The 21,071-nt window shown below is 40.5% G+C and overlaps 2 protein-coding genes across 3 annotated transcripts; one reads left to right on the top strand and one right to left on the bottom strand.

The window, feature by feature from the left end:
* Window positions 1-80: 80 nt before the first annotated feature.
* On the top strand, window positions 81-16,668 carry pkma (pyruvate kinase M1/2a). 2 transcript variants are annotated; one of them, XM_046371868.1, is made up of 11 exons: window positions 81-236; window positions 6,104-6,288; window positions 6,495-6,586; window positions 9,248-9,379; window positions 9,528-9,714; window positions 9,837-10,107; window positions 10,335-10,485; window positions 10,987-11,139; window positions 13,609-13,775; window positions 15,022-15,203; window positions 15,386-16,668. In XM_046371868.1, exons 2-11 carry the CDS (start codon window positions 6,132-6,134, stop codon window positions 15,490-15,492), a joined length of 1,599 nt encoding a protein of 532 aa, XP_046227824.1. In that variant the 5' UTR covers window positions 81-236; window positions 6,104-6,131; the 3' UTR covers window positions 15,493-16,668. The 2 variants fall into 2 exon arrangements, with proteins under 2 accessions (XP_046227824.1, XP_046227756.1); XM_046371800.1 differs by lacking the exon at window positions 13,609-13,775 and adding an exon at window positions 13,024-13,190 and having other exon boundaries at window positions 82-236.
* A 107-nt stretch (window positions 16,669-16,775) lies between these two features.
* On the bottom strand, window positions 16,776-20,492 carry dhdh.2 (dihydrodiol dehydrogenase, tandem duplicate 2). Its single transcript, XM_046371986.1, has 7 exons — window positions 20,337-20,492; window positions 19,557-19,668; window positions 18,787-18,950; window positions 18,286-18,538; window positions 17,797-17,921; window positions 17,465-17,615; window positions 16,776-17,205 (listed from the first exon to the last, which is right to left on the bottom strand). The coding sequence occupies exons 1-7, from the start codon at window positions 20,424-20,426 to the stop codon at window positions 17,096-17,098; spliced, it is 1,005 nt and encodes a 334-aa protein (XP_046227942.1). The 5' UTR covers window positions 20,427-20,492; the 3' UTR covers window positions 16,776-17,095.
* Window positions 20,493-21,071: the final 579 nt, after the last annotated feature.

Here is a 21,071-nt window from a genome sequence, read left to right on the forward strand (position 1 = left end):
TCCATGGGAATAACACTTAAATGAAACACACATTTGAGTAGTATGTGATGAGTGCAGTTGGTATAAATGGGCTAATGCGATGTATTTCTTTTCATTTATCTATATTCTCTCGGATGGATATGTCTCAGCATCCCTACAAAGTAGTTCCGCAGAGTAGGGGAGGCGAGAGATCACCTTGAACTGGTCTCAGTGTAACGGTAGTTACATCGGTCCAAGCAGCTGCTCGAAGAGTTTAGGTGGGTATTTTTAAGAGCTTGAAGGTTATTGATTGTAAGAGGTGACCTGAAACTTTGGGACACTTGCGCTGTCACATGACTGGCTTCTAAAACATTTAGTCTTATTAACATTTAGTTCATTGTATGTGTAGCTACTAGCTACATCCTGCAAGCTGGTAAGTGTGGGAACGTGTGAGGTACTGGTGGCGTATTTCCACTTTTACTATCTCGGTTTTTATTTTCCATTCATGTTTAAAAATGCCAGTACACCTGGACCTATGTTGTTACCTTTGATTCGCCATTTTAATCCCACCTTGTGTTTTTGGTACTTCTTCCTGATCATTGTGATTTGAAATTGAAGATGGATAAACTTTAAGAATTTGTAATTCCTTTTGAGCACATCTTTTTATTACTAACCGCTAACACGCTGTAGTTTTAATTTATCGTAAAACCGCAGTTATTACGAAATTAAATGTGATGCGTGAATGGTTGGAACGTTGAAGAATCGCTTCCTGTTGCTTCCTGTTGTGGGTGTGGCCGCTTCGTCTTCGTAGCTTCCCATTGGTCAGTGGCTGTGATGTCTCCAGACCAGGAAAATCTGACGCAGGATGGGAACGTGACCTTCTGTGCATCGCCTGCACTGCGTTTCAGTGTATTATAATAAAATATCTATGCGTAATAACCAGTGGCATAAATGTACCAAATTTAAAGCTCATATGCGTTATTGAAAGCCGTGTGTTACCGTCGTATTCCTTCACATGGCACTTAAAGCAGTTAGAATTCCTCGGGTTCGTTTTTTCATCCGTATTTCTTGTCATATTTTCTCAGAACCAGTTTGACCATATGTTGGAAATAACCATCCTATGTATCTAACTGTAGCTGGAAACGTGTACGTTGCCGTAGCAGCTTTACCGCAGTAGCTCGCTGCAGCGGTACCATATACAATAGGCCTTGTTGACACTAAATACACGGACAGGAATGCAGGTCGCACCTTTTTAAAATAGCAGGAAGAAAATTATTTCAAGGCAGGGCTTTGTCTGAAGTTGCATTTTAAAACGTGTTATCATTTGTCAAATGCATTTACGGTGACATATGTAGGATATGCCTAGGGCCTGTGGTATAGCTTGCATATGCTTAATTTTGTGAGAAAGAGTTGTTTTGTGTATGACAAAATGCTGGACAATCTGTCATTCATATGTCCTTCCTGACTGAAGGCCCTTTTGACAAAATGGAGTTTATCCCAGGGAACCGGGTAACAATGTCAATTTTGAAGTGGTGGGCTCAAAAAAGGGAAGTGCCCGATGTCTGTCTATAATTTAAATGTAGGTTGCTGACTTGAAACATACAGCTTTAGATGATTTATTTTTATTATTTGCCAAAGTGGACTTAAGTTTCAGTTCAATTGTCATAAAATTTCCCCTACATCTCAGTAGAATTACTGTTTCTTTACTCACATGAGTGTATAAAGTTTAGTCAAAATACTCTGGAACATATTCATCCACAGTTATGAACTGCTGTTAAATAAACAAACAAAAGCATATACTGTTAAATTAGAATTTTAACTGTGGCTGTTGCTTTAACAATCTCTTCAGCAGGTTACCGGCCATTTGCAAAGATGATAATTAATTGTGGAGTCCACCTGCTACTGCAGTTAATGGATGACAAACTGATAATTTCATGCTTTGGGTGGAAGTGTCCTTGACCTGCTCCTGCGGTAAGGCAGTTTAGTTGCGGTTGAGCTGGTGGTCAGTTCAATAAAATAGGCTTTTGGCAGCTGCTCTCATGCAGTCTCTTCCCATCATAGCTGCATGTTTGCAGACTAATGCTACACAGAACTATGGTGTGGAACACTGCAGATTATGGGTATCCCTTCGTTTCTGTAGACACACTTGACTGCGTTGTTAAAACTCTATGCATTCAATTATGTAAGATGACTGTGCTTAACATGTATGTATCTATACCAGTCATGAACCTAAAGCCTTGCAGTACCCCATCTAAGGTTTGTTTTGTTTACAGGCCTGCATAGTGGGAGTACCATCGTACATTCTGAATATTGGATTTCTAAACAGACATGCTGTGTGTTATTATTAGCGCAGGCTCCTTTTTTTAAGACCGAGGGCATGGTATGACCTGGGCTGGTAGTAACACTGATGTGACACGGCTCTGGTTTGTCGTAGTGGAAGCCTCATGTACGTTCGTTATATCAGGTCATGGCGATTGCTTGGTCACAGCAGGCACTCTCCATGTCCTTTATCCTCATTGAAGGGATTTACTCCTCAGCTACTGAAAGTATCGTACGTTTGCACGCACACTGTAGCAGTCAGTTCTGCTTGGACTGCTGTTGTTGGGAGAAGTTTGCTCATTGGCACGGAAAGTTCCAACACACTGGGATTGTTGCCGAGGTCATTGGTATTAACGTGGCTGTTTGTCCCCAGGAGGAACAGGAAGATCTACTGGGGGTATGTAATTCAACCTGGAATTGGTGCCTTGGTTGATAGAGTGTGACTGATAGAAACCATTTACTGTCTCTATGAGCCAACTTGGATTAGTTTAGTGTTACGTCACATTCATAAATAGATGATACTAAATGTCATGATGGCAGTGCTACTATGGCTGTTAATTATTGTCCAGTTATGTTTCACAGATAAGTGTTGGGGAAATTGTATGGACATACAGGAGAAGACAGTGCCTTAGAGCATGTTGCAGTGAGAGAGTATGATACTAAGGTAGAATTGGTGGGAAGGGATTGGAGGGGATTATTAGCCAGCTCCAAAGTTAGCCCTGCATCTGTGTCAGGGTTACTATCGTTGCTGTTGGCCTGTGGCTGCTCACTGGCTGTCCTGGGGTCAGACACGCTATCCAGGTTGGTCAGCCAGCCACTGCAGTCAGTGAGGTAATTTTGTCCTCCCATAAAAAACAGGAGCTTGCAAGCTGGATCAGATGGACCAAGACATTACTGCATTAGTGAAAGATGGTAACTACCCAATTTTTTTCAGTCATGCAAAGAGGACATGTTTCCTTGAGCAGCCATATTCCTCCCATCCAAAAAATAATATCTCACCTGAGGATACAGGGAGTATTTGAAACTTAAAACTTAATCTCAAATTTTCCCTCTCAGACAAGCGTGCATCCTGTTTCAGTTTTGTAAAGTGTTACATTGTCTTTAGAGCAGACCAGTTGAGAAGGACATTTCACCAAATGGCTGTCATCTGCACATCTGAATAGTTCATTGTCCATTTTCATTCTTCATAATGTTAGTTTCATCAAATGTCCTTCATTATTACATCCCAAAATAAATAATGATACAAAATGTGCAACTTGTTCTGGTAACAGTGTATGCTCAAATTTTGAGAAGCTGTTCCAAACATCTGATATTTTTAATGGATAATGGATTAATACAGTTTCTTGATTAATGTCATCATCAGGTGTTTTTCCTCCCATAAACATTGTGAGGGATCTTGGAATGGTCCACTCCTGGTATTGTCATGTTTAGGTAAATATGAAGGAAGAAATGGCAATGTAGCTTACATTTTTTAAATTCTTATACAAATGATGTAAATAAAACAGGATATATGTATTATTTTCATTCATTTATTTTTAAAAAGCACTCTATGGGAATGTGTCAGACTTGTTCTCCCCGCTGCAGTATTTCCTTGTGGTACATCCCATTTGGATGTGGGCCTCCAGCCTCTTTGTGGTTGTGTGTGTTGCAGTAGTGGGATGTGACAGTGCTCACGTACAGCACTGGTCTGTCCCATTGACTCAAGTGTTACATCAGCAGCAGCTAGAGGAGCGTGTTGGTTTATTGGCTCTGCCTGGAATCCCCCCACCGTGATGCATTTGTAATTAGGATGTGATGAGTAAGAGGAGGTCATACTGCTAGTGTTACAGATTTTCCTTTGAGATACTCTCAGACACTGCCATGAATGCCTCCTAGTTGCAACCGCCATCTATAATTTGTCATCCTCTCTTTATTTTCCACCTCTCCCTTGTGAGCACAACATCAGTCTTTGGGGTTTTTGTGCTGTTGCTCCTGAAACTTTCAATAGGGAGCACCAGGGCTACTTGTTGAAAAAGTTATCATGGAGCCCTGATGTTTAAACTAGAACCACATGCTCAAGGTCAGAAGTTCAGGACAAGTCTAGCTTCTGTGAAGAGGGAAACAAAAAAGGACAGGGTGTTTTTCCCTTAAAGAGATAACAGTTTGTTTTCCTGTTCTTCCAACCAGTGAGAGCATCCCATGTTGAAATGCAGTTTAGTTTATAATTTTAATTGTGGAAACTTAATCTCCCCGCTGGGTGGTTTGGATTGTGGCCCAAATCTGGCAGTCATTATCATTTCAAGGTCATTACTATGTAACATTTTCATTGGGTAGTTGATATGTTCTTCAGACTATGCACTTTGAAATCTCTTGCACATTCCTTTTATTTTCAGTTCAGTTTTATTACTGATTTAATGGGTAGTTTTTTTATTGTAACACACTGCCTATCATGTTTGGGAAAATGCCAATAAATTTGAAGCATTATCATGTACATTATTTTACATTATTGTAGTACATTATTTAGTACATTATTTCATTTGATAAACCTATACGTGTTTGTTCTGGATCCTATTTTCAGACAAGAGTTACCACTTTTAACATGAGTCTCAGACCCAGAGCTTGAATCACACAAGTTTCTTCTGGAAAGTTATGCTACCAGATTGACTGTACAAACATTTCACCCTCAGTCAGTCGTGCTTCAGCTATGTAACCATAGTCATAGTCGTAGTAGAGGCAACATTCCTTATCATAGTAGGATAGCAGTGCTACACCCTGCTCAAATAAATATAGCTTGTTGGGTGTTTGTTGAGACATGCCTTGATGTTAATACTTGAAAAACTTGAGTTTATACTAGAGTTTACTATAAATGTTTCTTGTAGTTCAGGAGGAAACTAAAGGTGAAAAAGAAAGTGCCTTGGGCAAGGCACACGTTAGTGCACAGGATTTGATTTACTATTTCCCTTTTGTTCTACCACATACAATATACAGTATTTTTTCTCTTTCCTGAACAGAAAGGAGTGATGAAAGTGTCGTGATGAAACCTTGGCAATTTTGGCCCTGTAGATGAGCTCAATAATGTCGTGGTGCCATGGGTGACTCAGGGAGAAGTGGGTGGGGGAGAACAGAATGTACAATATGGTGGAGCAGCTCAGTAAGCTACTACTGACAACAGTCAGTATAGATTATGTCGGCAGTGCAGTGCATGTTCCCGGGTGTTTCTATTCACATTGATGTATCTGTTATCAGTAAACAGTTGAAAGATACCTGAAAGAGTGAACAGTGTTTTTTCACAGTTGAAGGAAGCACATATTTATCTGTTGTATAAGCTGCTGATTGTGCTACCTGAAAGGCAAATAGTGCCTGAAGAAAAGATAGTCTTGTGCAAAGTAGCTCACAATACCCCGTTATTTAAATGGAATTGCAGTGGTGACATTTCCTAAGCCTAATCTTAGTCTTTATTGTTCTTAGTCTTGTGGCTGAAGAGAAAGGTATGCTGGAGGTGAAAAACAGTATCATACACTCACACTGTCAACCATCAAAAGTGAATTCATAGTGTTACTTGGACAATCACTTTGACATTCTCCTTTCCTTTAACTTCACTACAACATAGTTAGCTGTACAGCAGGATTGTGTACATTACGTTTTATGGATGGACATTGTGACCTCAATGGGAAATAAATTTCTAGCCCTAGAGCTCTCAACCCCTTGAGTTAATACATGAACATAAGTACAGGGTGAAATGAATTCTACCTACCAGCTAAATGCTGTTAAGGTTTAACCTTAACTGTGCCCAGTTTATACAACATAGCCAGCTATTGTCCTATTTTAAAGTTTTGTTTTTTTGCAGGACTTATACAGTTGCACCATCAAACACCATGCCTCAAGCAAAGTCTCTAGACATGGGCTCTGCCTTCATCCAGACGCAGCAGCTCAATGCTGCCATGGCTGACACCTTCCTGGAACACATGTGTCTGCTGGACATCGATTCTGAGCCCACTACTGCACGCAACACTGGCATCATCTGCACCATTGGTTTGTCAGAGTCACAAATTATTATTATTATTATTTTTTTATGTATGTTTTATCTGGATGTAAATGAATAAGAAGAATCCCTACACAAAAAATAAAATATACCGTACTTGATTTAGTTTGTTTAATTTTAAACCAGGAAATGTTGATAAATGTCAAATTTAAAAATGTATGTGTCTTATTTGTTTCTTTTCCATATCTGCCTGCAGGGCCAGCCTCTCGTTCTGTGGATATGCTGAAGGAGATGATCAAGTCTGGAATGAACATTGCTCGCTTGAACTTCTCTCATGGCTCACATGAGGTGGGTCTTTTCACAGTTCAGTCTGCTGTGTAAACGATTTTGGCAGGTAGAGCTGATGGTTACCTTTGTTTAAAGTCACGTTTAGGCCGTGCTGATAATTTCCATCAAATATGACTTTGTGCTTTATCAGTAAGTGTTATTTTGTTAGTTACATTTATCTTTGTGGCAGTCTTTGCCTATTTTAAGCTTTTCAAGTAGTGGCTAAGTTTTAAAATAACTATGGTGAAAGTATGAAAGTAAATGGTGAACAGTGCTCACACAGTACAAGCATGCAATTCACTATGAGCTGCAATCAGCTTGGCATTTTAAGCAAGACTAGGTTAGCCAGCATGAATGAGGAAAAAAGTTGTGCCAGTTTACTTAAGATAAGAGTTTTTTCTAACTAAGTTAAACTCTTAAGTGATGCAGCCCTGATTAAGTCTGTGTGTTTATAGCATGTCCTCTGTAAAGTATTTATAGTCATACTTTTTTAAAAAGTTTTTCAGGAAGACATGAATTAAGTGCCAAGCTGTAGGTTTCACCTAAAAGTGCATTACCATGTGAGCTTAAGTGAACTTTGAAGTCCCTATTTAAAAGAAAAAGTCAAAAAACGTACATATTGGCTCTACCCATTTTATTTAAAAAAACAGATAAGCAATAGAATTAGGTCAGTACAAGTTCTCATCTAAAAGCCAGATAAGTTATAATCACTTTGATCTCTTGGCTTGTGTAATGAAAAAGACGAAGTCATGTCAAAAAGTCAAGTCATATGTTTGAATGAGTTCATTCATCAGGCAAACTTAAGAATGCAGTTTATAAAGTGTAATCTGGAGGAATCCCAGCGGAGCTGAATGCTCACAGACTGACTCTGCCCATCTGGTTTCTGCTGGGAGAAGTTAGAGAATCTCATTTAGATGGTCATCATGTCTATCAACATATTAGAATTGTTCAAATATAGAAATATCCTCATGCGAGAAATGTAGCTCTTTGAATTCATTCAAACAGTTCCATAGTGTCGCCCACTTTAAAGGTGCGCAGTTTTACACATAAAAATGGATTCAGTATTTAACTGTCCAAGAATATATATATTATTATTTCTGTAAGAAATAATTTAAAAGTTTCTATGGGTTGTGTGGGTCTGGTTGTTTTGGAGAACAGCAAACCAGAGCTTTGTTAGCTTGGAGTAATACAAATACGTCATGTGTAGCTTCCTGCCCCAAGTTTATCTCCTGAGCAGGCAGCTCGCCTCGACTCAGTGTGTGTGTCTACACAAAGCAGCACCAAGGTCAGTCCACTTTGAACTAAAATGGGAAGTGGAAAGTAGATTATGTTGCAAATCCAGAAAGTCACATTTCTTGCCAAATGAGATGAGAACTAATGTAACATTTAGTGGAGTTTCACTTTACACTTTGCAGAAAATGAATTCTAAATTCATTGACCCTGATCTATACATATTGCTTACAGTAAATGGGTCACCTGCTCTAAATCGACTGTGCAGCATTGGTCATAAAACATTACAGTACTACTTCACTGTCTACTTCACCTTCATCTTACTCAACAGGCTGCAGCACAGTGGAGGATAACAAGACTGCATTCATTTATTTATTTCTGGTCTTGACGTCATGATATTTCGTCTTTGTCAAGCTGACTTTTCATACCCTGTATCCTTAGTGCTGCACTATGTTAGACTTCATTTTAATTACAGATTTGCATCCTTTGTCACCTTGCTTGAAAATTTGAATTGTTTTTTTTTTGTTTGCTTGTTTTACAGATGATAAGACTGATGATTTTTTTTTGTTTGTTTTTTTAGTCACAGTGCAGTGAGTGTAGTGTAGCTCAGTCTGTCAGCAGTGTGAAAGGCAGCCAAAGTGATTACCTGCCACTTAAGTTATTACTGAAAGCTCCAGTTGCCCAGGTGGGCATTTTAAAACAGCCATGTGCAGCACACGGTCCTCTTCAAAGCCACACTATGCTACGTGTCCATTAGCCTGATCTCATTGACAGAGACGACTGCATTAGTGATATGACAGTGCTGAATTTCTCAGTTCCCCTCTGTCATTTCACAAAGTCTTTATTGCCACCAATGTTTGGCAACCAAATTAGCAAGCATTGTGACTGCAACATCTCCTGGGCCAAAGGTCATCTACCTTCATTATTTCTCTTATCCCTTCAAATACAATTTACTTTATTGATTGTTTGAACAATATCGGACCACTTGCTTAATGATCTTACATAGACCTATTTAAAGCCTGTTTACATTACACATGTACTGCTACTCCAAGTGTTACTGTACAATATTTAATCTTGTAGTGTTATGTAATGACCCTTAATTTGCAGTCAATTTCGACTTAAAGGCTTTTAAAGTTATTCTGGTAAGGGCACTCAGACAACTCAGTAAAAATTAACACATCAGTGAGGTTAGTACAATGAGCTGTATGAATCTGTAGTGATGCTGACAGAATCATGTTTATGACTGTCCAGTGCCAGACATGCCTAATCTGTCAATTGCCTTGGCCTGATAAAACCTGTCTTACAGTAACTCACAGTTTCCTCTGCCAAATTGTTTCTTTTTACTTCAGTGTGTTTGATAGCAGCAGAATACTGATTGTAAATCCATGATAATTAGACTTTTCATTTGCTGCATTTTAACTTATTTTTTAACACTTTTCTTTCTCTCTACAGTATCATGCAGAGACTATCAAGAACATCCGCGAGGCATGTGAGAGCTTCGAGCCTGGCAGTATCCAGTACAGACCTATTGGCATTGCTCTGGACACCAAAGGCCCAGAGATCAGGACTGGCCTCATCAAGGGAGTGAGTTTAGCAACATTTGTTTCGGTTCTAAACACTAAAACAAGAGGTCTTCATAATGACTTAATTGGCGGTTGTTGACAGTCTAGAACAGTCTGTATGAAAATGAACCAAGAAGAAAGTAAAATTATGCCTGTTAATGATTTGACAGAGTGGTACAGCTGAGGTAGAGCTGAAGAAGGGCAACATGATCAAGATCACCTTGGACGACACTCACCAGGAAAACTGCAGTGACGAGCTCCTCTGGCTTGACTACAAGAACATTGTCAAAGTGGTGGATGTTGGCAGCAAGATCTACATTGATGATGGACTCATATCCCTGCAGGTCAAGGAGATTGGTGAGTGGAGGAGTGCCAAACATAAATAAGGGTGGGCTAATAAAATTTCTTGTGAACCTCTAGAATGTTTAAGCAGAGCATGTATTAATTCTTGATGCCCACATATATTTTTGGGTCTTCAGGTGCTGATTTTCTCATGTGCGAGATTGAAAACGGTGGCACCCTGGGCAGCAAGAAGGGAGTGAACCTCCCTGGTGCTGCTGTAGACCTGCCTGCTGTTTCAGATAAGGACATCAAGGACCTGCAGTTTGGTGTGGATCACGGAGTTGACATGGTCTTTGCATCCTTCATCCGCAAAGCGGCAGATGTACATGAAGTTAGAGCAGTGCTGGGAGAGAAAGGCAAAAACATTAAGATCATCAGCAAACTCGAGAACCATGAGGGTGTGCGCAGGTGTGTGTGTAGTTTCATCTGCTTTTTTTTTTTTTTCTTTTCATTTTTTGTTTACATCATGATATATTTGAGCTAAAATTACAGCTGTTTGTTACTTTATTTATTCCTTGGTTGGTTGAACAACCAGACCAGATCAAATTGTCCATGAACTTAAAACTCTTAACCTCCTATAATGTTTGTACAGTTGTACTTGGTGATTAAATTATGATTTTCCATCTTCTGTGCAGATTTGATGAGATTATGGAGGCCAGTGATGGCATCATGGTTGCACGCGGTGACCTGGGAATTGAGATCCCCACAGAAAAGGTCTTCCTAGCCCAGAAGATGATGATCGGTCGCTGCAACAGAGCTGGCAAGCCGATCACATGTGCCACTCAGGTTAGATAAAAGTGAAGGACATTCTGTATCCCTTCAGTTTTATTTCCCTCAGGAGCTTAAATCTGCATTGGAGGACTTTTACATACAAAAAAACATTATATTTGAGCCCTTGCCAAACGATTTCACACAATGCTGATTAAGCCTAACAGTATATGAGTTTTTAAATCTAGAGTCTGTGGTTGCTTTTCTGTTTCCTGCATTGACACTGGAGCAAAGCATTTTACATTAGCTTGTAAAGGCTGGCTTGCCTGAGCTGAAGGGGGGTGGGGCGGTGGACCATATAAGGTGGATCATATAGCAGTGTGGCGGAACCTGAGATGTCTTAACCATGTTGACCGTGTTTGTAGGATTACTCTCACTGTCGGAAGGGGGAGATGAAAGTTCTCCACTGCAAGTTTAAGTACAAGCCAGCTTTCTCTTTGTCATTATCTGTATGTATCTGTATATGGTACATTACATTAATTACATTACCGTACAACACTTCGCATGAACACCATTCAGATGTTGGAGAGCATGATTAAGAAGCCCAGACCCACCCGTGCTGAGGGCAGTGACGTCGCCAACGCTGTGCTGGATGGAGCCGACTGCATCATGCTGAGTGGAGAGACTGCCAAGGGAGATTACCCCCTGGAGGCAGTACGCACACAGCACATGGTGAGTTCATGTGTATTGATTAGAACACAGTAAACTGGATAATTTGTTCAAAATCTAACCGAAGTGAGTTGTAATTTTAGAAAGTAATGATTAATGATGAGAGAAATGATTCAGGTTGATCTTGCATGATTGGTCATTTTTAACTCCAAGCATGTTTTAGCCACACTTTGGGGCATTACTCTTTCTCATTTTCTAAGATTTATGTTGTCCTGAACACATCTATGACTTGCTATTCAGTTGCACAGTGCTGCAGCATCTTCTTTTCCACTTGGCCTAACAGCTGCTAAACAGAGTGTTGGCAGGATTGTTAGCCCATCTGCAAGCGCCTATGCTTTATTCATTTATTCATTCACTTATCGGTATTTCCAGTTTAAATATCTGGATATCCTTCCATTTAAGTATGTTAACGAACAATCACTGAATGACTGGTCAACACTCAACACAGCAATTTGGGACATTTGATTCCACCCAAATGGGATGTAAAAACCTTCACCTCTTCAGCTAACAAATTCACTGTGCTGCTCTGCTTTGACATCTCTAAATGTGATTTGGCATCTCAAAACTGATCCACTCAAATTTTTTTCAGAAAGCATTTAAAGTGCACCTGTGAGTCACCCCTAAATCATTTTCTTAAAAAAAAAACCAAAACAATAAGGCTGGTGAACGGGGAACAAGAACAGCAGTTTTGAATGATGCCAAACTCTTTTCCACTCATTTTCCAATTTTCCACACACAGACGTCTTTACTGATGGAAAACAGTGCTTTTCTGCATTTTATAAGCTTTTAGTTATCAATCAAGTATCAATCAATAACAATGTTGGAAACAAGGAAACAACTTAAATGTATGTCTGTAATACCAACATTTGTGTTTGTTGTTGTTGTCATTTAGTATTTCTCAGTCAGGGACAGATAAAGGTAAAACAGCTTTTAGAAGTCTTTGACTCAGTACTGTTAATAATCAGGTCTTGATGACATCAAAATTATCAGCTGCATGGATGGGACAATGCAGTCAGCAATGACATGCCCGTCTTCTGTTGTTCAGGCCTTTCTTGGCCACCCTCCACTGTTCTGCTGCACTCTGTTTTTGCAGTGCTATGCAGATGCAGGAGTGACTCAGCAGTGCTCCAGCTCCTGCCTTTGAGCTTTCTGCCTTTATGCTCAAATTGCATGGAGTGCTTAACAAGTAAACCAATCCAAATTAAACAACAACTTCCATTAACCTAAAACTAAACACGTATTGAGAAGGCTTGAACTATTCTTGTAAAATCACATGGACTAAATGTGCTTCTAAACCACTTTGGCTATCAGGCATTGCATTTTTCTCATTGGCTTCAATCTGTCTAATACTTTCCTTTCTTGCCTGTCTTTAACACTTGTGTGCAGTGTATGGCATTTTAACTCCTGGCTCCTTCTGTAGGTTTTTTAATCATTTATTTTTTTATTTTGTATCATATTATTTTGCTTTTTATTTTATTAAGCACAAATCTCTATTCTTTGTTCATTTGATTTGTGTTTATTTTTTTTTTTGAACGTTGAGGTTAAATAGTTCTTTTAAAAGGTAATTGCCTTAACTCCAGATTAGTATAGGTTGTATTGTACATGTAAATGGTTGTAAACTTTTTGACTTTTGGGTCTGTTTTAACATTGATTTTTCCCTGTTTCCCCACACTAACTGCACACTTAAACTTCTCTATTCAACCTCCCTGCTGTCCTTTCCTTCTGACTCTTCTGTTCTTTACTTTCTTCTGTTCTTCTTCTTCTAACATTGTCTCTCTCTATTTCCCTATCCTTTCTCCATTTTCACCCATTTTCCTCATTTTACATCTGCGTGTGTCTGGTGTGGGAATGCTCATGCTTGATGCATCTTACCCTGACTTGTGCCAGATTGCTCGTGAAGCCGAGGCAGCCATGTTTCACCGGCAGGTGTTTGAGGACCTGCGCCGTTCCACGCCACACTGCAAAGACCCCGCTGAGGCTATTGCAATCGGCGCTGTTGAGGCGTCCTTTAAGAGCTTAACCTCTGCGATCATTGTACTCACTGGCTCTGGAAGGTAGGCAGTTTATCTGATCCTGGTCGGTCAAGCAGGACGATGATATCTTAAGGAGTCTGAGAGAGGGAGAGTAGGGTCAGACAGGGACTGACTAAGGAGTTAACTGGGAGAGGCTGGCAAACTCCAAGGAAATAAACAGTTGATCGGGCTTTCCAACACCCTGAGGTAGAAACACACAAATTTACAGCTCAACCCAAAGTTTAATGGAAATCTTGTGGCCGCTATTAATTTGTTTAAGTGCTAAAAGGAACAGTTAGTTAGTTAGTCTAGCTGGGCATTTGCCAGTCACTCCCAGTTGTGTGAATGATGGATGCAGCAGCAGCAATGGTGGTGGTGTGTGTGAGTGAGAGTGAGTGAGTGTGAGAGAGAGATTGAGAGTAACTCCCAGACCCTTCCCTCGTGGTCCCTCTGGGCTTAGATAGCACGAGAGGCCGAGGCAGCCACCTTCCACAGGAAGCTGTTTGAGGAGCTGAGGAGACACTCACAACTGACCAGAGACCCTACAGAGGCTGTAGCTGTTGGTGCTGTGGAGTCATCCTTCAAATGCTGCGCTAGTGCCATCATTGTTCTCACTAAGACTGGGAGGTAAGGAAGAGAAGCTTAGAGGGGAAATGATCCTGGTCCTGAAGGTAAGGTGCTGCCAAATAGACAACAACCTGTCCAGCACAGCCCCCATTCTCCATCCAGCACTAATATGCTCTTCCAGATCCCCTCCCCTGTGATTTTGTGTGCATGTGAGTGTGTGTCTGACTTGCTCCATTACAGAGGGTGGGTGGAGATAGCAGCAAAATTCCAAGTGTGAGAGTGAGGGTTGTCTTTAGCCTCATCCCAGTGTCCATCCTCCACAGACTTTACATTATTAAATTTCATGTCATATTGAATAGCTTTACATAGTGCAAGAAATCATATCAACTTAAAAAGCATTATTGGAAATCATTAGTTGCACTCTCAGTGCTTGCTGCTATGTGCAGCACATGTAAACTTGCTCCCATCAGTACTTTTTTGCTCTCCTGTCCCACAGAGAGTTGATTTCAAAGTGGGACAGCCCAGAGACTTTATTCATTTAATAGGAATGCATCAAACTGAGTGTGTGTGAGTGGACATTTGGATCAGATCACTGACTGTAGCTTGATATGGAGGACCAAACCTGATAAATCCAAAATAAATAAATAAATAAATAATCCACTGAAATGCACCCAAAATAATGTTAAAAATATTTTTGATTTTGGCAGTTTCAGTACTCCATAACTTGGTGCCTCTGCACAGCTTCATTAAGTGTTGTCTTTTATTTTGGCTGATGAGACTTCTCGTAACTGTTTGGGGTTTACAGACTGCTCAGCTTGCAGGAGCTCTGCTTAACACCAGAAGTCTAAATCAGACAGAATATCTAGAAACACCTATGTGGGCTGCAGGGTTTTAAATCACACTGATTTGCTTATAACAATAATCTGTCTGCATGCAGTTAGTTTACATATACAGTGTTAGTGTTAAAATTAAGGGCTCGTACACTAATGTTATTTAGTGAAAGGTTTCATACAATATTTTTCTTCAAATTCTGCCTTTTAATGTATACCTAAATATATATTCTATGTAAACATTTAAACACACTGCCGTTGTTTCCGAGCCTCTCACAGACCTTTTACAACCAAGAGTAATTGCACTTTAAGGTCAGTGTGACGTAATGTTTTAGCATTGAACTTGTTCAGCCATTTCCCTCCGTAATCATCGTAATTATCTGGTCATGCTGTGTAAACAGGAGTTTAAAGGAGCATACTCCAAATGAGAATTGAAGTGAGATCATCTTTTAAACCTAGTGTGTGTATATGTGCAGGTCCGCTCACCTGATCTCCAGGTACAGGCCCCGTGCCCCCATCCTCGCTGTGACCCGTAATGCCCAGACAGCTCGCCAAGCCCACCTGTACCGCGGCATCTTCCCCGTCCTCTACACCAAGCCCGCCAACGATGTCTGGGCGGAGGACGTTGACATGCGTGTCAACTTTGCCATGGATATGGGTAAGTATGTGTGGCACCTGTTAGTGTCTCGTGGAGCTGTTTAATGGGGCACAAGTATCAGGAAAAATGTTTTCAATACAGCACCTTGTGGTGTGAGGCTTTGAGCCAAGACACAGCACTAAACACAATGTAAGACATTACATAAGCAATGATTAGTAAAATGTGTCATGTCTAATTTCCAGGTAAGGCCAGAGGCTTCTTCAAAGAAGGAGATGTCGTCATCATCTTGACTGGCTGGCGTCCAGGCTCTGGTTACACCAACACCATGCGCGTGGTTCTAGTGGCTTGAACAGCCAACTGGGCTGCTCTGCTTTCTCCTGCCACCTCCACCTGTCTTTCATAACTCTCCACCCCGCAATCCACTGCAGCTCACAGCCCTTCTCATCCAACACCCAGGCTGACGGAGTCGACCCCTGAACAATTTAGGCAATAATGGCAAGAATTTAAAAATACAGAGCATAGCCTTCATGGCCAAAGAGCTGTTTTGGGTAGGGGTGGAGGTTTGATTCGTACATTTCCACTTTACGTATCCATTCCTTTCACATTGATTCTCTCAATCAAACCAGTCTGCAGGGCCTCAGATTAATGCACTCTGAGCAGAAACTGCTGTATTTATTCACTCAAAAAAAACATATGTTATTAAAAGTGACCCAGTCTGAGAGTGAATGCATCCTGGTCTGTGTGCATGCGCATACTGGCTCTTGTTTGGGTGGGGTTGGTCATGGAACAGGCTGATCTTATCACAGAGCACCTTGACTACTGGTACAGTTTACTATTCACACTCCTCTGCCGATGTAACGAACAAATCTGCAACAGGGAAGCCTTGGCTCCACCACTCCACCCAAACAGTTCCTTCTGTAGTGTCTATGAAGTGTCCTCTCTTAATGCCAGCTTTCACTGTGTTTAAGTGTACCTGTAAGTGTTGCACTCCTAATCTACTCCACACAATGTTACATTTGATATTATACTTGATTGTTCTGAATGGAAAACTTTTGTTTTGGGACATCCAATACTACTTATATTTTGTCTGACTATAGAGAAATGTTAGTTTTGGATGTCCACTTCAGAGGTGTTTGAGCTAGTTACTGTATTTGTGTTACTAGACGTCATAAAGCCTTTACATTTGGATCATATCTAAGTCGGCACTTATGAATCGTGTATGGTTCACTGCAGCTGATTGATATGAATAAGCACTTTGAGGGTGTTTTTCACTGGGGACCTGATAAGGGGGACAAAGCCCTGTCCCTCTCAACCCCAGTGGGTGATGGGTAGAACCCTTGTCCTTCTCTTTCTATGTTAGTGACCCACTGTAGCTGTATTCATACTGTATGTCTAACATGCTTTTGATTGTAATGCTAGAGTGTAAGAACTAAATGTAAAGGGGTATTCTAATGTTTAGCTGGTGTACTGAGCTGTCCTAAAAGGCTGGATTTCCATCAATAAAAGAGATGAGCACCTATCTTAACGCTGCTGTGTAAATGTTTCTTTTGATAATCACGAATTAACTTAATTATTTATATCAGTGACCTTGCACAAAATACATTCATCTCAAAAATGAGAAAAGATGCTTTGTACAAGGTTTAGTGATTTATTTATTTCCATCTGTAGTCCCTGGACAGACGAAAGGAAACAACAAATGATAGTACAGCAGTGCACTGACATTAAGTAAAGGATTCAGGTTCAACATCGTGGAGATTTAAAAGTAAGGTTGCCGAAAATGTGTAAGATTCTAAGGATTTGCAGTGTAATATCCAGATTTATAAAGAACTTGCAAGTACACATAATGAAGCTAATGATAATTAAGAAATAGCAGATGCAGTTAGAACATAATTTACTCTACATCACGAACATGATTTGTCCAAGGGAAAATGATGTGGCTTAATTTTCAACATTTACTGGCAGTCCTGGCTGTACACCACCCCCACCTGCCTGCGAATCTCATCCTCCACCTCAGCCAGTAGACGAGAGTCAGCATGGGACATGACTGCACTCTCCTTCAGACCTACATAGGAAAAAAAAAAATCATACTCTAAGAATCCATAGTATACTGTGAAGTCTGCAAGTATGAAGATAGTAGCTGGCCACTATGACTTCAGTGTTTCTGATGCCACCCTGTGTTGAAAGTGTGAATAACGTGTCAACGTTCAAAAAACACTGATGATTACCTTCCTCTTGTGCTTATTTTAGTTATTCTGTTAGCATGTACACTCATTCTTTTAGATATATAGGAACTGGTTAAAATACGCTGAATGTTACAGTACCTTTGAGCAAACACTGTCGAACCTCCTCTGCTTCATAACGCATGCCTGTACTGTTGAGGAAGTTGATAGGTAAATAGGGTTCTGGCACTGGATACTGAGTCTCCTTCCCATTCACCACTAATGATGTGGGGCACCACATGTGCTCAGGGATCTGAAAAAAACAGCAGTCTCACAATTACGGAATATACGGTTTAACTACTTCTCCATCTTCATGTTATACAACTTAATTTCCCTCCTACGTTGCTTCACTTCACAACATGTTCTTAGTATAGGTACAGCAGTTCAGTCTATTTCGGTTTTATTTGATCATGCTGCCCTGTGTGATAACCTACCTTGATGGTGCCCTTTGTGCCTACAATGACAGCGTCATTGGGCATTTGCAAAGCCATAGAGCTCGTAAATACAGCCATCCTGTTCTTGGAGAACTTCAGAGTGACAGCCACGGTCTCATCCACTCCTGCAACGACATACAAATATATGATTCACCTTTCATGTGGAACTAAAACTAATGGCATTGTTTAAAGCAGCTCAACTTAAAAGGATGTAGCCGTGTCTTCCACAAACAAAAATGTTGAGTCAATTAATTCTACTGTGTTTTATAACGAAGAAGAACACTGCATGTAAGAAGTAGGGCAACACACTAAAACATTAACCACAATAGCGCCAGTTAACACATAAAAGTGGCAGAGATAAGAGGTGATGTCTTATCAGACAGGAACACTCCTCTTCTCAATTCACACAAAGCAGGAATTACACGAATAAAAGAGAGAAAGAATTAAGTGTTAGAGCTTCAGAGACTGGACTGCTCTCTTTTTCACTACCTGTCTCTAGGCAGACCCCCATGGCCTGGATGGACTCCGGCTTCTCTCCATTATACACCATGCAAATGAACTGCAGGCAGTATATGCCAAGGTCTAGCATCGCTCCTCCACCTAGCTCCTTTTGCACCGTTCTCGCCACAGATGTCACAGGCACGCCAAACTCTGATCTCACCACCTTCACCTCACCCACGTCCCCCTGGGCCAGCAGCCGCCTGATCTCCACTGAGGCCGGGAAGAATCGGGTCCAGACAGCCTTAGAGGGAGGCAATGTTGGTGGGAACATGTTGGTGTTGGTGCATTAAGGACTTTGAAGGTCATGTCTCCTTTCTGGTCTGAAACCATTTCTTTTGCTGAATGTCTGCTGCTATACTGCTTATGAATTCGTGCATCCAAATAAATTTAAACATTATACATGGTTTTCAAAACTGTCATAAGGAGGAAAATGAAATTAAAGATACAAGTTGAATGTTTAATTGTCTTTTTTGGTCAGAATCATTTTACCTCCATGAAGAAGACGTCATTCATCTTAGCAGAGGCCAGGATCTCCTGCACCTCCTTGGAGTTCATGCCCAGCGGCTTCTCACACAGCACGTTCTTCTTGGCATTTGTGAAGAGCAGACAAGTTTTCAGATGGTAGGGGTGGATAACCCCAACATACACCACATCTGCACGCACATTAACACAAAACGAGAGAGCACACTGTTAGAGGAGCAATTTTTCCCTGTCAAAATTCACACAAAATAGCAAAATACGAAGAGGTAATGGACACAGCTGTGGATCAAACTGCAGTTCAAACAATGATTAAGGTTTGCTGTCTTCTAAGCTAGAGCACTTTATAATTTGTCGTGAAACTGCAAATCCCGTATGCTCAAAGTAATTCAGATAAAACAGAGTCGCTGGCCTGGCTCAGAGAGAGAAATGTTTCGGATATAAACATTCAGTACTATGACAACAAATGGACAAATGATGACTTCGGCTTAAAAGGAATCCTGGGGTGAGACTGTTTGTGGTCCAGTAATGAATCAGTGAGAGCAGAAAAAGAAAAAAAGTATTACTGAACTTAAGTTACATATTTTAAACATTCAGAAGGAGGTTCTGTGCTGAAACATGTCAGCATTCACCCTTTATTGGTGTGAGCCAAATACACAATTGAAATGTCACTTGGGAATTCGAGATGTGCTGCCCTTTCACACATTTTACTTTGCATTTTGGGTTTAGAGCTCCACTGAGAATCTTATTGCTGAACCTCCTTTTTGAAATCAGAAACTCACCAATGTCTGGATCTCTGGCCAGCTCCTCATAGTCACCGTATGCCCGGGAGATGCTGTGCTTTTTGGCAAACTCCTGTGCATCCTCTAACTTGCGAGCAGCCACAGCCACAACCTGTGAAAACAGTTTCAAAACATGATTTACTGAAACATGGTGCACCTGTTGCTGCAAATTGCTGCAGTCCGTAATGCTGAAGGTTGATGTTAGGGATGTATAAGCTAACAATGGTTTCTTCCAAACAGGGACTCAGCCTTGAGCTCAGCTTTCCTCAGTGTTTAATGAGCAAACTAAAATTACAAAATAATTTAACAGGCACTCTATTGAGCCTCCCAGTTATATTCAGTTTGGTGTATTATCTGAAGCTGCCTTTAAATTTATTTTTTTCCTGATTATAAGCATTTCTACAGTGATAGCAGCAATTGAAATGCAATTCTGGCACGGGTTAGAGTGCAGAAGAGAACAAAATGGATGCACATTTAGTGCGTGTTTTACGGTAAAGAAAAAAGCATGCCAAAGTCCCCGAAGTGCTGCAGACTTTAGCTTCGTGCACATAAGTAAACTCGTCGGTGTCTTGTGTTTGTGGTATTTAGCTCGTTAAAGCTGCACGTTGCACATTTTCAACATTGCAATACAACTCCATTTTAACAGTGCGAACTTCAGATATTCAGAAACAGAAGAAAGTGACAGTCTGCCCGCAGCGAGAGGCCTCGGCGAGCCCCGAGGTGACTTTTAGCATTTGAACCACAGGTGTTATGTGTGTATGCATCTTCTCGCACTCATACCTGATGATCTTCAGGAGGAAGAGATTTCAGAGCCACAGTGAAGTCATGACTGATCTTCCCCGCGCTACAGATTCCCCACCTGGTTGCCATGTTGGAGAGCAAAGTGACACAGCGGATGTTGTTGTGTCAGTTCTCCGCCACAAGGCGGGGCTACAGTATCGCGTTTACCTGTGTGACGTTGCACAAAAATAATAAATGACGACGACGATGGTGGTGATGATGATGATGATGATGATGATTGGTGCCAACAGAATAAAAACGTTATCATAAGACAAACATCAGAATAAACGTAATTTTTATAATATATCATCTAAGCTCTTCTCTCGCTTCTTTCTACCACTATTCCTATTTGACAGCTGTTATTTTTAATCTCCGCTTAAATTTAATTTTAGCGTTTTCTTTTACCTTATCCCGTATTTTATTTTTACTACCGAATTATTTTGGTTTGAAGTGTTCTGTTACATGCTTCAATGTCACTTGAATTTGATGATAATTGCAATAATAATTAAAGCAAAAGCAAGCAAATAATAATAATCATAATAACAATAATATTGCATCTCTTGGATTACTTTACAAGATGGGACTTTATGTAATCGCCATGAGTGGTCAGAGTGGCTGATATTTATCATTATATTGCTTAAGGCTGTGTGGTCTAAAGCTCTTCATTAAACGTAAATATAAAAAGGTTACGGTTGTGGCACAGAAACAGCACAAAATGTTATAATTTTCCACAGA

The sequence above is a fragment of the Scatophagus argus genome, chromosome 1, assembly GCF_020382885.2.
Source record: "Scatophagus argus isolate fScaArg1 chromosome 1, fScaArg1.pri, whole genome shotgun sequence".
NCBI lineage: Eukaryota > Metazoa > Chordata > Actinopteri > Scatophagidae > Scatophagus > Scatophagus argus.

What these genes read in the sequence shown, in the direction of transcription:
- pkma (XM_046371868.1), top strand. Translation starts at nt 6,132, where the DNA reads ATGCCTCAAGCAAAGTCTCTAGACATGGGCTCTGCCTTCATCCAGACG. An exon ending in CCTGCAGGTCAAGGAGATTG is followed by an intron (nt 9,715 to 9,836) that starts GTGAGTGGAGGA and finishes TTGGGTCTTCAG; the next exon opens with GTGCTGATTTTCTCATGTGC. An exon ending in CAGTACGCACACAGCACATG is followed by an intron (nt 11,140 to 13,608) that starts GTGAGTTCATGT and finishes CTCTGGGCTTAG; the next exon opens with ATAGCACGAGAGGCCGAGGC.
- dhdh.2 (XM_046371986.1), bottom strand. Translation starts at nt 20,426, where the DNA reads ATGGCAACCAGGTGGGGAATCTGTAGCGCGGGGAAGATCAGTCATGAC. An exon ending in GCACAAAGGGCACCATCAAG is followed by an intron (nt 17,616 to 17,796) that starts GTAGGTTATCAC and finishes TGTTTTTTTCAG; the next exon opens with ATCCCTGAGCACATGTGGTG. An exon ending in TCGACAGTGTTTGCTCAAAG is followed by an intron (nt 17,206 to 17,464) that starts GTACTGTAACAT and finishes TTTCCTATGTAG; the next exon opens with GTCTGAAGGAGAGTGCAGTC.